At 43.5% G+C, this 13,291-nt stretch overlaps 1 protein-coding gene across 1 annotated transcript in view; it reads left to right on the top strand.

Moving 5' to 3' along the window:
- Nucleotides 1-776: 776 nt before the first annotated feature.
- MOXD1 (monooxygenase DBH like 1) overlaps nt 777-13,291 on the top strand; it is a 91,599-nt gene continuing 79,084 nt past the window's right edge. The window contains exon 1 of the mRNA XM_025925716.2: nt 777-1,106. Coding sequence (XP_025781501.1) covers nt 828-1,106 — 279 coding nt within the window. The 5' untranslated portion in view covers nt 777-827. The remainder of the gene's footprint in view (nt 1,107-13,291) is intronic.

Below are 13,291 nucleotides of genomic sequence, written 5' to 3'. Positions count from 1 at the left end.
CCTTGACCTACCCCACTGATAGCAAAGTAGTTTGCCAGTAGTTGTCCCATCAAAACCAAACTACACCAAACCCAGGCGGAAGGCAAGCATCAGAGAGCCAACTCCTGCCTTCATGAGCAAGACTTCCCCAACCTTGGGACTCCCACAGGGTGAAAGGGTGAGACAAATGTCCTGGGAGAAATGAACGGTGTTCCTCTGTGGGGTAGGGGGATCCCTGAGTACAATGGCTTCGGAAAAGCAACTGCAATGGATACAGGAATGTTAAAAGAGTTGCTCTGGCTGGGACTTTCCCTCATTTTCCCTCCATCAAACCCAGGATTATCCCTTTTGATCCCTCAACTCCTCCCCTTCTCTGACAGATTAAACTTGCCCTCCCTCACCAATTTCTCCTTTCCCCAGGGATTCACCCCCGCCCCTCCTCCCCCACCCCCTCACCCCCCCCTCCCCCGCGCCCTACGGTCCCAGCCAGCGCCCACGGTCTCTCCCAGAACCAGCCTGCCCTCTCCTTTCCCCTGGGCCCCAGCCCCCTTTTCTCTGCCTCCTCTATCCAGGACGCCCCCCTCTTCCCTCCCCACGGAACCTAGACCCCGGGGACCAAGCCCCGGGTGCGGGGCGGCAGGTGGATGGGCCGCCAGCCCGACGGGCCGGGGGTCCCCCGCGGCGGGGAAGGGGAGTGGGAGCGGGTGGGGCCCCTCCCGGCGGGCGGGCGCGCGGCGGGCCGAGGGGGCGGGCCCAGGCCTCCCGCGCGCGGCCGCCGCCCCTGGAGCCGCCTCCTCGCTCCGCCAGTCTGCGCGACCCAGGTGCCGGCGGGCAGGAGGCGCCCGAGGATGTGCCGCTGGCCGCTGCTCCTGTTGTGGGGGCTGCTCCCCGGCGCGGCGGCGGCGGCGGCGGCGGCGGGGGGCTCGGGCCGAGCCCTCCCGCACCGCACCCTCCTCGACTCCGAGGGCAAGTACTGGCTGAGCTGGGGCCCGCGGGGCGGCGGGCTCGCCTTCCGCCTCGAGGTGCGCACCGCCGGCTACGTGGGCTTCGGCTTCTCGCCCACCGGGGCCATGGCCTCGGCGGACATCGTCGTGGGCGGAGTGGCCCACGGGCGGCCCTACCTGCAGGTAAGCGCGTCCCCACCGAGCCCCGTCCCGTCCCGCCCTCGGGGCAGGCGCGAGTACCGGCGTCCCGGGGGCCACCCGGTGTCCCCTGCGGCGGAGGCTGGACGCCACCGCCCCCCCGCGGCCCCCGCCCGACACGCGCTCCCCTGGACGGTCAGCTCCCGCACGCCCGGAGCCAAAGGCGCCTGCGGCTGGGTTCCCTGCTTCCGCCGCCTGGCCCCGAGTTTTCGCCCCGGGAAGCTGAGCACGGGTGACCTCGGGCAGCTTGTCTCTGAACACTCTCCTGTCCCCAGCACCCTACTTAATAGATCCCCTGCATGCACACCTGCCAAGCATCCCCATTCACCTCTAATGGGAAAGGAGAACGACCCTTTGGGGCTCTAGCAGGACGGCTCTCAGGGTTGGAGGGACCTGTGAGCTTTATAGCACTTTGCTGTCTTGCTGCCTGGGACCAGGATCCCAGAACTTCCCAAATCATAGCTATTCTGGGGTCCCAGGCAGGGAGCTGGGGTCAGCTGCCTCATCTGAGAGATGAATGAAAGGCCCCCCACTAAGAATCTTTTAGGAACTTTGCTCTTCTGGGAGCCCGTTAGGATGCCGCATTCAGAGACCTGCAAAATCTTTAGTTTCCCCAGCAAAATCCTCTATTAAGTGGAGAAACTTTTCGCTTACTGTAATAGCCAACAAAGTTGATTTGACAGCTGCTGATTTGCTTTGAAAGAGTCAGAGTAGATATGTTGCCTGTTCATAGATAACTTCATGCATAGGAGGGGGGAAAAAAGAATTGTGAAGTAACCATAATGATTAGGTGGTTAGGTCTTCTGGACATCTTTGTTTATCTGATCTTGACAACATTTGGACACTTTTCCACAGTTACATAACATCGTGGTGACTATACTCTGTTACTTATAAAAGTTCATCCAAAAATACTGCCCTTTGCTAAAAGTCTCTTCTTCCAAATGAAAACTCCTTGCTGTTCTGGCATTGTGTTAAGGTTTTGATGATATTAAAATCAAAGCACCCGATCGATTTCAAAGTGCATTTCTCAGTAATTTTATTCCTGACTTCTAAGTTTGATTTCCACAACTTTCTGGCTGAGATGCCATCCAATTTTAACCCTAATTCTGGCACTCAGCTATTAACTCTGGGTAGAAATAAAGAAAATGATAGTAAGAACAAGTTCAAAACCATCCTGTTGTCTGGTTTTTCATAAATTAGTCCTTTCCTCCCAAAATAAGTGTTCCACAGCTCCAATAAAATTGAGTTTTATGAGGATTGCACTTTGTTGAGGTCACTGATGTATAAATGTCTTCCTGCAGCGGCATCTCAGACGTTGAATTTGTAAACCATGAATTTGACCCCAAACACAGGCCTCACTAGCTGAATAACGTAACTCTCTTCTGATATGAAGTAGAAAATACCTTGTTTAAATATCTGTGTGAGCCAAGTCTTTGTGTGTGTTTGCTTGTTTTGGGTGGGGAGGGTACTATGCCTCTTAACTATCCTTGCGTGTTTTGTTGAAAGGGACGTGGAAAATCTTACTATGGTAATATCATAAAACAGGGTATACTTTATAATGTTTATTTTTGAGAGAGAGGAGAGAAAGAGAGAGACACAGAGTGTAAGTGGGGGAGGGGCAGAGAGAGAGGGAGACAGAATCTGAAGCAGGCTCCAGGCTCTGAGCTGTCAGCGCAGAGCCTGACCTGGGGTTCGAACCCAGGAACCCCAAAAGAGCATGACCTGAGCTGAAGTCAGATGCTTAACTGACTGAGGCACCCAGGCACCCCTAAACAGGGTATACTTTAAAGGATAACTTGATACTGTTTCCCGCCAGAGAGTAGCGTTTCTAGAAAGCCCATCCAATTTGATATCAAATGAAAGACCAAGTGTAGAGTAGTGTTTCAACATGTCATAACTGGCCCACCACAAAAACAGACTTCATTAAACTACAGAGTGTTTTCACACTGCTGGTGATTCTCATAAAGACTGCATGAGAATTAACTCAGTGCTCTTTGGGTTGACTTTGAACCGTGGAACTTTTCTTTTTTTTTTTTTTTTTTTTTTTTTAAATTTTTTTAACGTTTATTTATTTTTGAGACAGAGAGAGACAGCATGAACAGGGGAGGGGCAGAGAGAGAGGGAGACACAGAATCGGAAGGAGGCTCCAGGCTCCGAGCCATCAGCCCAGAGCCTGACGCGGGGCTTGAACTCACGGACCGTGAGATCGTGACCTGAGCCGAAGTCGGACGCTTAACCGACTGAGCCACCCAGGTGCCCCACGTGGAACTTTTCTTAAAATAATCAGTGAATACCGATCACTATGAGATAAACCTTAGAAAATGGTCACTTCTCCCACATAGTTAATGAGAAAGCAATAGGATATTCCTTTTCAGTTTTATTCCTCAGGAGATAAAATCCTTATTTCCATATACAAATGGTAATTATTTTCTTAGTGGACTGACATCCTTTACTGGTCCATTTCCTTAATCCCACTCATTACAAGACATATAAAATACAGTAAAAATTATGCTAGTCAGTTATATGGGAAAAATTTATTAACAACCTCTTTAATCAAATGAAAGACACCAAACACTGAAAATAAAATGAAATGTATCAGTTCCAGCTGGGTCATCCAGGCTAGGTGATTTTCCAAAACTTGAAATCGAATCTTCTCTCTAGAAACTATCACCTTGAGAGTCTTTATACAGTGGTGTAGTAAGGCCCTCCTCAGCACCTATACCAAAAGGTAAATAGGGTTCTTAAACAGTGTATTCGATTCAGTTAGTAGACTTTGGATTTCAGGTAATTTTGCTCCCAGTGCGAACGAACTTTGCAAGACAGAGTGTTCATTGGCTTCTGGGCTCTCATGTATATGTAGCGGCTGCTGATGGTTGCAGATGGCATGAAGCTGTATGGTAATAACCCAAGGTGACATCCCAGTCACCTCCCCTTGTGGCTTTTTTCATATAGTTTATGAAATATATTTTTTCATATATTTTATGAAATATATTTTCATATATTTAACTTTCAAAACCTTGACCTTTAGGTATATATATTTTTTATTATTCTGACTTCTATTTTGCCGATTATCTTAAGCTTTTCTTTTCAATAGGATATGAACTCCTGGATAACTGTGTGAGAATTCATTCCAGCCAACCAGTAAAGAATTGTTGGTTAAAATAGATGCCACAAACCCAAATGCCTATAGAGGTCAGACAGCAAGTATAACAAAGTGACGGGCTTGATCTAATGCAACAGACAGGACAGAGGATTGAGGACAAAAAGAGTTTTTGTGACCAAATTACTGTTATGTGGGTATGCAAATCAAGTATTGGCAGATCTTCTGTTTTTGTTTTTGCTTTTTGGGGGGGAAGACAGAAATGTAGATGTGTGTAAATATGATCACTAAATACTGGCCACAATTCCATGTTGTGCAAAGCACCACGTAGAGCACGCATGTACACACAATTCTAGCTGAGATAGAACTCGACTTAATCTGGGGTCAAGAGGGGAAAAAGCTAAGATTGGTGAAGAATCAACCCAGATTATGAAAAGCCATGAAAGGCAGAGAGGCAAGGTCCCATTTCTCTTCAGGTCCAGCTTATTCTGTGCCAAGAAGTGTCCCGTGTCAGAGGGGACCTTGCCTTTTTTTTTTTTTTTTTGGTTGCCTGTTGTGTAACAAACCACCCCAAGACATAGTGGCTCAATACAGTGACCCTTCGTTTTTCACACATCTGCAGTTTGAGGAGGAGCTAAGTGGGGACAGATCTCTATTTTACTTGATGCCAACTCCAAAGTGAGTGGTTGGAGTCATCAGGAGGCTCCCTCAGTCACTTGTCTGATGCCAGCTGCCTTTGGCTCTTAGCTAGGGATCTCAGCAGGTGCCATGGTGGTGGGAGAGTGGCCACTCCATGCAGCTACTCAGATTCCTCACAGCGGAGTGGCTGGGTCCTAAGGGTGAATATCCTGAGAGGCCCAGGTAGAAACTGGATAGGCTTTTATAACTTAGCCTTTGAGTCATCTTCTGTTGTGGCCCTATCCCACCGATTCAGGAGGGAAGATAGACTCCACCTCAGTATCACATCATAAGGAGCTCACAGGGGAACGGAATATACAGGTGAGGTCATCTTTGCAAAATACCTCCTTCCACACCCGTCCCCACTGATTAGTCACAGTCTCTTTCTTACCACCACTTTTGAGAGTCTTGTCTATATGCGTCTAATATCTCTTGATGCTGCTGAGACTGGGAGGCGATATTGACGTTCACCTTCTTCCCTTGTAGTCTTTCACACCACTCACAAGGAGTGAGCGAACACTTAATTCTCCTCCTCCATACTCCCCTGCCAAAAAAGACCTGTGAACCTCTACAACCCATATTTTTCAGTGGTTGCCAATCACTAATTCAGGGTTGGACCCAATGAGAATACCTCCAGAGGGCAGTGTGACATTTGCTTGTAGTCCTGTGCAGTGAAAAATCAAATTCTGATTTCCTCGCCTCAGGCCAGTAGGTTTGGCCACCCTTAAAACCTATAGACCCAGAGATGAGGCATTATGGAAACTTGCCCTGTCCATTTTGTAACCCACCTGCCCAGTCTGGAGAGAGTTCCTCAAATGGTATATAACCAGGTACCATCAAATGAGAGAGAAAAATGTGGTTGGGAAGTGGAGCCTGTCTCCATCAGATACACTGTTGGAGAGCCGCTTGCTCTTGGGGAGACGTGACCCCTGGGACCCCTGGGATGCTGCCGTGGGTTTCTGCACTGTCTTTCACAGGATTGCCTGGGGAGGGGGTGGGAAGCAGTCTTTCCTCTTGCATTGGCTTTTGAAAACCTCACTATTTTGTCTCAATGAATGAACTCAACTCTCACTTCCCTGATGGATTCATGTCCTTTCCCTGTACTTTGCCCCTTTTTGACACAGTGCAATCCCACCCCCACCCGAACCACTTAGCAACTGAGTCCCTATTGGAGGCAAGTAATCCCAGTTGATGAATGCCTAGTTTGTGTGAGTTAAGAGAAGAGGGCAGCATTGTCGGATGTGCCTGTTGAATTTGCACAAAAATTGATTCACTCTTCCTTTGGGGGTAGAAATCGCTAGTGAATGGAAGCTGGAGCATATGTCATCATTTGTTACAGCCTTGTGGTGTTGGCTGTCTCTAAAACTGAAACATTTCTGTGCTGACAAGTAAGTCTTCAGCAGCGGGGTAATTGCTGCTGGGCTGCTCGCTGAGGAAGTGCTTGGAAATTGTGCTGTGATTTGAAATCACAGAAAACAGTGAGCATTCTTTGTGGTTAACGATGTGCTGCTTTTAAGTACGCCCCAGCCAACGGCAACAAAGAAATGTTTGGAAAGCAAATTGAAAAGCTGTAAGGGAAAGATGAAGAGAGTGTACAATCCTGACACAGCTCAGCTGGGGCTTTGTTAAGAGATATTTATAAGTCTTCAGATTATGCCCCCCCCACACACACACACCCCAATTTCCAGATGACGAGGGGATGTCTCCAAGCTTCGTGCTTTGTGCATTAGTAATAAGGACACATGCACGAACGTAATGCTTCACACAAGATGATACTCTTCAGCTGTGTGGTTCTCCCTGGCAAAGCAGATGATTTCATAATGCCAGCCTGAGGATACAGGGCAGACCGAAGAACCAAGGGTACAATGCACCTGAACTGACCAACAGTGTTCAAGGCTTCAAGCAACCAATGGCATATTTCTGGACTCTTGGAAGGGAAGGCAGAGTCCACTTCAAAGAAAGTGAATGGTGGCTTATTGATTCGTTTTTGTTTGTGTGTTTGTTTTTTGTAATATAGACCTCTTACAATAAAGTTGCTGGCAAAAGGAATGAATTCATTATACATCATCATGTTTTTGAAAATGTTTGATCCATATGTAAAAAAAAAGTGCATATAGATGCCCCACAAGGCTGTTTATTGTAACTTAAAAAGATAACTAGTATAGAACTTTTAAATAGAAAGTTATTTTTCCAGGAAACGTCTTCCCAATCTGTCTTCCAAATTAAAAAAAAAAAAAATGATGCTTGCTCATAAGGATAGCATATAGCACATAAGCAGAAAATTCTATAAAAGTAACTTCAAATGGGTAATTTTCTTAACTGTAAAGTTGGAATTATATATCGAGGGCTATGCAAATAATGTACAGACCAGATTTAATCTGCTATTGAGGTCTTTCCTATTCATCTCCTATATCCAAAAATTATGAGAAAATCTTTAAACAGTTATTGCTTTTATGAGTTAAGTGTTGATGTTTTGTGTATTGCTGTTCTTAAGAGTTCAGAGTTCAAGGGTGCCTAGTTGGCTCAGTCAGAAGAACATAGGACACTTGATCTCAGGGTTATGATTTTGAGCTCCACACTGGCTGCAGAGATTACTAAAAAATAAACAGACTTAAAAAGAGCTCGGAGTTCAGTTGATTCCCCTCAAATTTCCAAACTTTCCCCACACCAATTTTTACAGGTGAGGAGCTGTGTTTTTACTGTGAGTGTTAGGTACCTGTTAAATGGCTTGTTGGAGGCCATGTATATCAGCAGCCTGGATTTATTTCCTCTGAGTCCTGGTTTTCTGTTCTGTCTTCTCCTTCAAGTAAGCAGTTGCATTCATAAAAACATATTGCAGGGGCACCTGGGTGGCTCAGTCATTAAGTGTCCAACTCAGGTTTCTGCTCAGGTCATGATCTCATGGTTCATGGGATCAAGCCCCTGTGTCCGGCTCTGTGTTAACAGCATGGAGCCTGCTTGGGATTCTTTCTCCCTCTTTTTCCGCCCCTCTCCTTCTTGTGTGTGTATCTTCTCTCTCTCTCTCTCTCTCTCTCTCTCTCTCTCTCTCTCTCTCAAAAATAAACTTAAAAAATACATATTCCAATTTTCTTCCTTAATAGTGAAAGAACATGTATAATGAAATACATGTTAAAACAGATTGGCAAGACAAAATCAGAGTATTTCTCTTACTTTTGTTCCACTATAAATGTCATAGATATTCATTTCTATGATATGATTTTTCATTTACTGAGTTCTTCGTATATGCCCTACATTTTGATAAGTCCTTAAAGTGTGTGATCTTCTGCAATTCTCACAATACCCCTGTGAGAACAATGTCTTATTTCTCCCATTTTGTAGATGCATAAACTTGGGGCTCCAGGTCACACAGTAGGGGGATCACTTGACTCTCACATCACAGTGAGGCAGTGAATATTGGGATGTTCGTTCACTCATTTAACCAATGAATGGTCATAAGGGTATAACATTAAGTGAGATGAAGGCGGTGACATCACGGAGCTCACATTTTGGTGGGGGATAAGCAGGTACATAAACAAATAAAAATACAAGGAAATGTTGAGAATTAAAACAGGGTGATGTGATAAGGAGTAACCATGTGGTTATTTCAGATGAGGATACTTATAATCAAGACATGAAGGAAAACAAATGTCCCAGGTCTTAAAGGTGGCCTTTGGAGATTAATCATAGTGTTTACAACTCAAAATACTATATACTATGAAGAAGATGATCTGGCATGCGCATCAAAGAAGTTAGTAGACCTCGAATATAGGAAACTGCCTACCTGGAAGAAATATAATTAATGTTTTAACAAATGTCTGAACCACACAAGCTCTCTTTTCTATTTCTGTGGCATTGCTACACAGATGTTTAGTAAGCTCCACTAGAGTCTCTCAAGCTTTGATCTAGAGACTTGGTGATTTTATAGGAGTTTCTTTCTTAATTCTAGGTGCGAATGTTTTTCGCTTATCCTCTGTTCTTTCTTATCTGCAATAACATTGGAGACCCAAAGAACTTGGAGAAGCTAGATCAGCAAAACCACATGTGCCTGTAGAAGATTTCTATCTTTTAGGCAATTTTTAAACTAAAACTCTGAAATCTCAGTTTGTTAAATAAAACTACATTGCTGCCCTTTTTTCCGCTGCAAATTTCATGCACTGAAACTCACTCATACAAGGAAACTCATGGGTAGAAGCTAGGCCTGCTGGTACTTTGGACAACCAGGGCCAAAATGGATTCATGCTGTGGCAGATTATAGCCCAGTGATGAGCAGTGGAGCCAACAGAGAACCAGGCACTGGGAAAGATACTTCTGATGCCAGAAGTTCCCAAACTTCTCTGCATATTAGCATCACTTGGGGGCCGTTAAAAAATTCCAACATCCAGGTAACCGCCCTCCCTCTTCCATACCAATTAAATCACAATCTGAGGAGGTGGACATAGACATTAATAAATTTCAAAGTTTCCCAGGTGATTATGAGCAGCAGACATGTTCAGGAACTACTGATCTTATGTGGTCCGGCTCTTTGATAGAAATCAGGCTACTCCTTTGTGGTAGACCTACAGAAGCTTCGAAGATTCCAGGCATTGGGCAGGGGGATACAAAGGAGAATTCCATGCAAAGTAATTCACAGTGCCTTTGAAGTGTGCTTTTTGAAGCAAAGGCTAGCATATGTTTGGATACTGACAATTATTTTATAAAATAGAAGAATAAAGTAGATTTCCCTAAAATGGAAACACTTCTGAGATGAGTTTAACAAAGCTATTGACAATTCTAAGTATATTTTCAAAATACATGCTAAAACAAGAGTGGCAGTGGAAGGACTGTGGGTAGTGGTGTATTTCAACATGTGCTGAACCAGAAATCTGTCTCCTCTTCATACCCCTCTCTCATTTCTACACACCTTTTGCCAGTTGGTACTAGCTGCCATATTTCTAGGCAACAAGAATATCTGCCCACACAGAGTCTAAAATTTATAAGTTATATATGGTTACAGGGCATCAAAGGAGCATTAATAAATGAAAGTTCCAGATAATTCTCAGCCTGTATTTAAGGCGTGGGACATGTTCTGCTTTAAAATCTTTTTATTAGAATTAACAGTAACACAATGGACTCCCTCTGTAATTGGAAAACTCTCAAGTGTCTTTCCAGTTATGTAAATAGATATATACGTTTCCTTCCTTCAAAGCTCCATTCTCTAAGGATACTAATAAGCAGTGAAATGCCCTCAAACCATCACCACAGAAGGGAGAGGGAGAAAAGGTAGCAGGAGTGGTAGATAATTAGTATTTTATTAGGGTATGGATGGAACATTTACAAGTCGACGACTGTCAGTGTTGCCACATCTTCCTGAGGTACCAAGGCCAATTCCATGTACTTGGCAGGTTGTCAAGAAATCCCTGCTGAATAACTGCTGAACATCTAAAAGCAGGAATCCTTGGTGTGCATCCCGGCACTGCTTGCTACCTTTTGGATGTGTGGTCCTTCGCAAACTTCTTCACCTTTCTAAATGACAGTTTCCTTTATGAAGAAGAGACTTTTGATATCGAAAGCACGGGGTTTGGGTGAGGATTAAATGAAATAGGCATGTAAAGCTCTTACACAAAGTATGTGGCACATTGAAAGTGTGTACTAAATACAGCATATTATTATAATCAGTCAAGCAGTCAGTGAAATGTCAGAATTGTCAGAAGATGACACGGAGACAAATATGGCAGCTTTTCAACGTGGGGAAAAGGTATCCGCTAAATGTAAAGATGGGGAATATTGATAGCAATTTTTAAGAAAATTTGAGGACAAACTTTAAGCAATTGATTTGTGAATACTTTGCAACCATTAATGACCAGAGACCAGCCTGGTTTCAAAAAACACAGATTATACTGACAAGACTGCATTTTCTCTTGCATTTGATTTGCTGGATGTGGAGTTGGAGTATTAAATGGTGCATCTGAATGATGATAAGGTAATTAGCAAGGTTTCTCATGATTTCTTGTATAGGATGGACTAATAAAGTTGAATTCATTATCATAAATATTTAAACATTCATACCCCAAATATGTTGATAACAGACTGTCTACATTAGACTACAGGATAAAGACTCAAAGATAGTATATATTAAAATAATAAGAGGAAACTAAAAGGTAAAAATTCACTGAGAATACAAAAAGAATTAAACACTTGGTTAAAAAATGTATAAAGTTGAATTTAATTGGAATTCATATGGAAAAGGTCTAACTATTAGCTCATTTTAACTCAAAACATATGTTTGCTATACACACAGATGCAATATTAACCTATAAACTCTGCTGTTTACATCAAGGAAAGTGATATTGACATAGTACTCTGTACAAGGTTAATCGCATCAGAAGATAGGTTCTAGAATAACATTTTTAAAAAGATTCTAAAAGAGGATTACAAACATGGTTGAAATCTCTGGAAATCGGGGTTACCTGGGCAATGGGAAACAGTTGTCAGTGTTTGCCTGGAGAATAAAATGATTAGAAAAGACGTGATCATTGTTTTTGAAATAGTGGACAGTCTTCCGCAAGAAATAGGGATTAGATGCTCCATGTTAGGCTCCAGAAGGAAGAAAAAAGACCCAATTAATACACATTAAAGAGTAGAAGATTTTAGCCAATATAACAAATGTATTTCTGACAGTGGGACGTCTTAAAATTGAACAGATTGCCTTGTGAAGTTCTAAATTCATGAGCTTGTCACTGCAGGTATTAAATACTGTGTAATCATCTCTTTAAAAATATTTCTGAGAGAGGGTCACTGGGCTGGCTCAGTTAGTTAAGCGTCTGACTTCAGCTCAGGTCACGATCTCGTGGTTTGTGAGTTCAAGCCCCGTGTCGGGCTCTTTGCTGACAGCTCAGAGCCTGGAGCCTGCTTCAGATTCTGTGTCTCCCTCTCTCTCTGCTCTTCCCCCACTCACACTCTGTCTCTCTCTCTCTCTTAAGAATAAGTAAACATTAAAAAAGTTTAAAAAAAAATGTTTCTGAGAGAAATCCTCCTCTGGTGGGAACTAGGATCAGGTGTCCCTCAGATTGCCTCCAGCTTTAATGAGATGCTGAAAATAACTTTATTCTGCATTCATGCTTTTAGGTTATTCAAGAACTTAGTAGGAGAGAAGATATTAGCAACTATATTGGAAAGTGTCGATGTTGTTTTTTAACCTGTCTCAGGAGTTGTCCTGTCTCTGTGGGTGGGTGGGCCCTAGGTCGTTACAGTGTCTGAGAGAATTTCATTTCTCTCCCTACTATGTATTTCACTATATTTGAGTTATGTTTAGTGAATGTGTATTAGTGGATGTGTATTTGAAATCTGAAAAAAAAAAGAAAAAGAATGCTTCGTGATTTGTATATAACTCAGAAGAATATGGAGGGCTTCATGAGGGAGGCTGAATGTGAAGTTGGTGAATTTTTGAAACTTGGTGGCTGCATTATTTTCGTTTCTCTCGTACCAGTCTGCATGTTCTCTGTCTCCAGACCTTCCCACTGGGATATCGAGGTAGGCCTCTCAAATTTAATCTTATTCACCCTCAACCTGTTTCTTTCCCAGCCTTCTCAATCTCAGTAAATGGCACCTCCTGGTAGCTCCTGTCAAAAATTAGTAGTCATCCTTTTTTCTTCTCTTTGCTTCACCCCATGTATGAAACACATCTTCAGGTTCTGTTGACTTTTCCTCCAAGCTCAATCTAAAACTGCCAATTTCCCTTCAGTTTTACTATTTGCACTCAAGCACCGACCACTGGGACCACTGCATGACTCCTGTCTTCTGACCACCACTCTTACTTCTTGGCATCCTCAACATGGTAGCCACAGCAATACACACACACACACACACACACACACACACTTTTCATGTCAATCAGAGTATATCACTTGCTGCTTAAAGCTGGGATGACTTTTATATAGGCTTAGTATTAAATTTGAACTTCCTACACTAACCAATAAGGTATTACGATGTCCGGGGCCTCATTGGATTCCTGTTGACCTCTCTCCTGGGCGCTATACAGTTCAACCATCCTGGCTTTTATTTGCTTCATCAAAATGGATACCCAGCCCCATTCAAGTCCTTTCCAGTAACTGCTCTCTCTTCCTGGAATCTACTTCATCCATACTTCTCATGGCTGGCTCCTAATTGTAGTTAATTTCTCAGAGTAAATATCATAGCCTCAGTGGTGACTTTTCTGATAACTCAACCTGAAGGTTTTCCAATCCTTCTCTATAATCTGTTTTATTGTCCTCTAAGTATTTATTATCTAAGCATTTTGATTATATTATTATTAAAATTTTTAAAAAATTGTTTGTCTCCTCCAATCCCAAACTAAACTATAAGTCTCATTATAGTGTGGACTTTGTCTGCTATCCTGTATAGTCCTGTGCCCTCA

This window comes from Puma concolor, chromosome B2, assembly GCF_028749965.1.
Source record: "Puma concolor isolate L17-30 chromosome B2, mPumCon1.1.hap2, whole genome shotgun sequence".
In the NCBI taxonomy this organism is placed as follows: Eukaryota; Metazoa; Chordata; class Mammalia; order Carnivora; family Felidae; genus Puma; species Puma concolor.
Note: the sequence above shows the minus strand (reverse complement) of the source record. Positions and strands in the feature narration are given on the sequence as shown.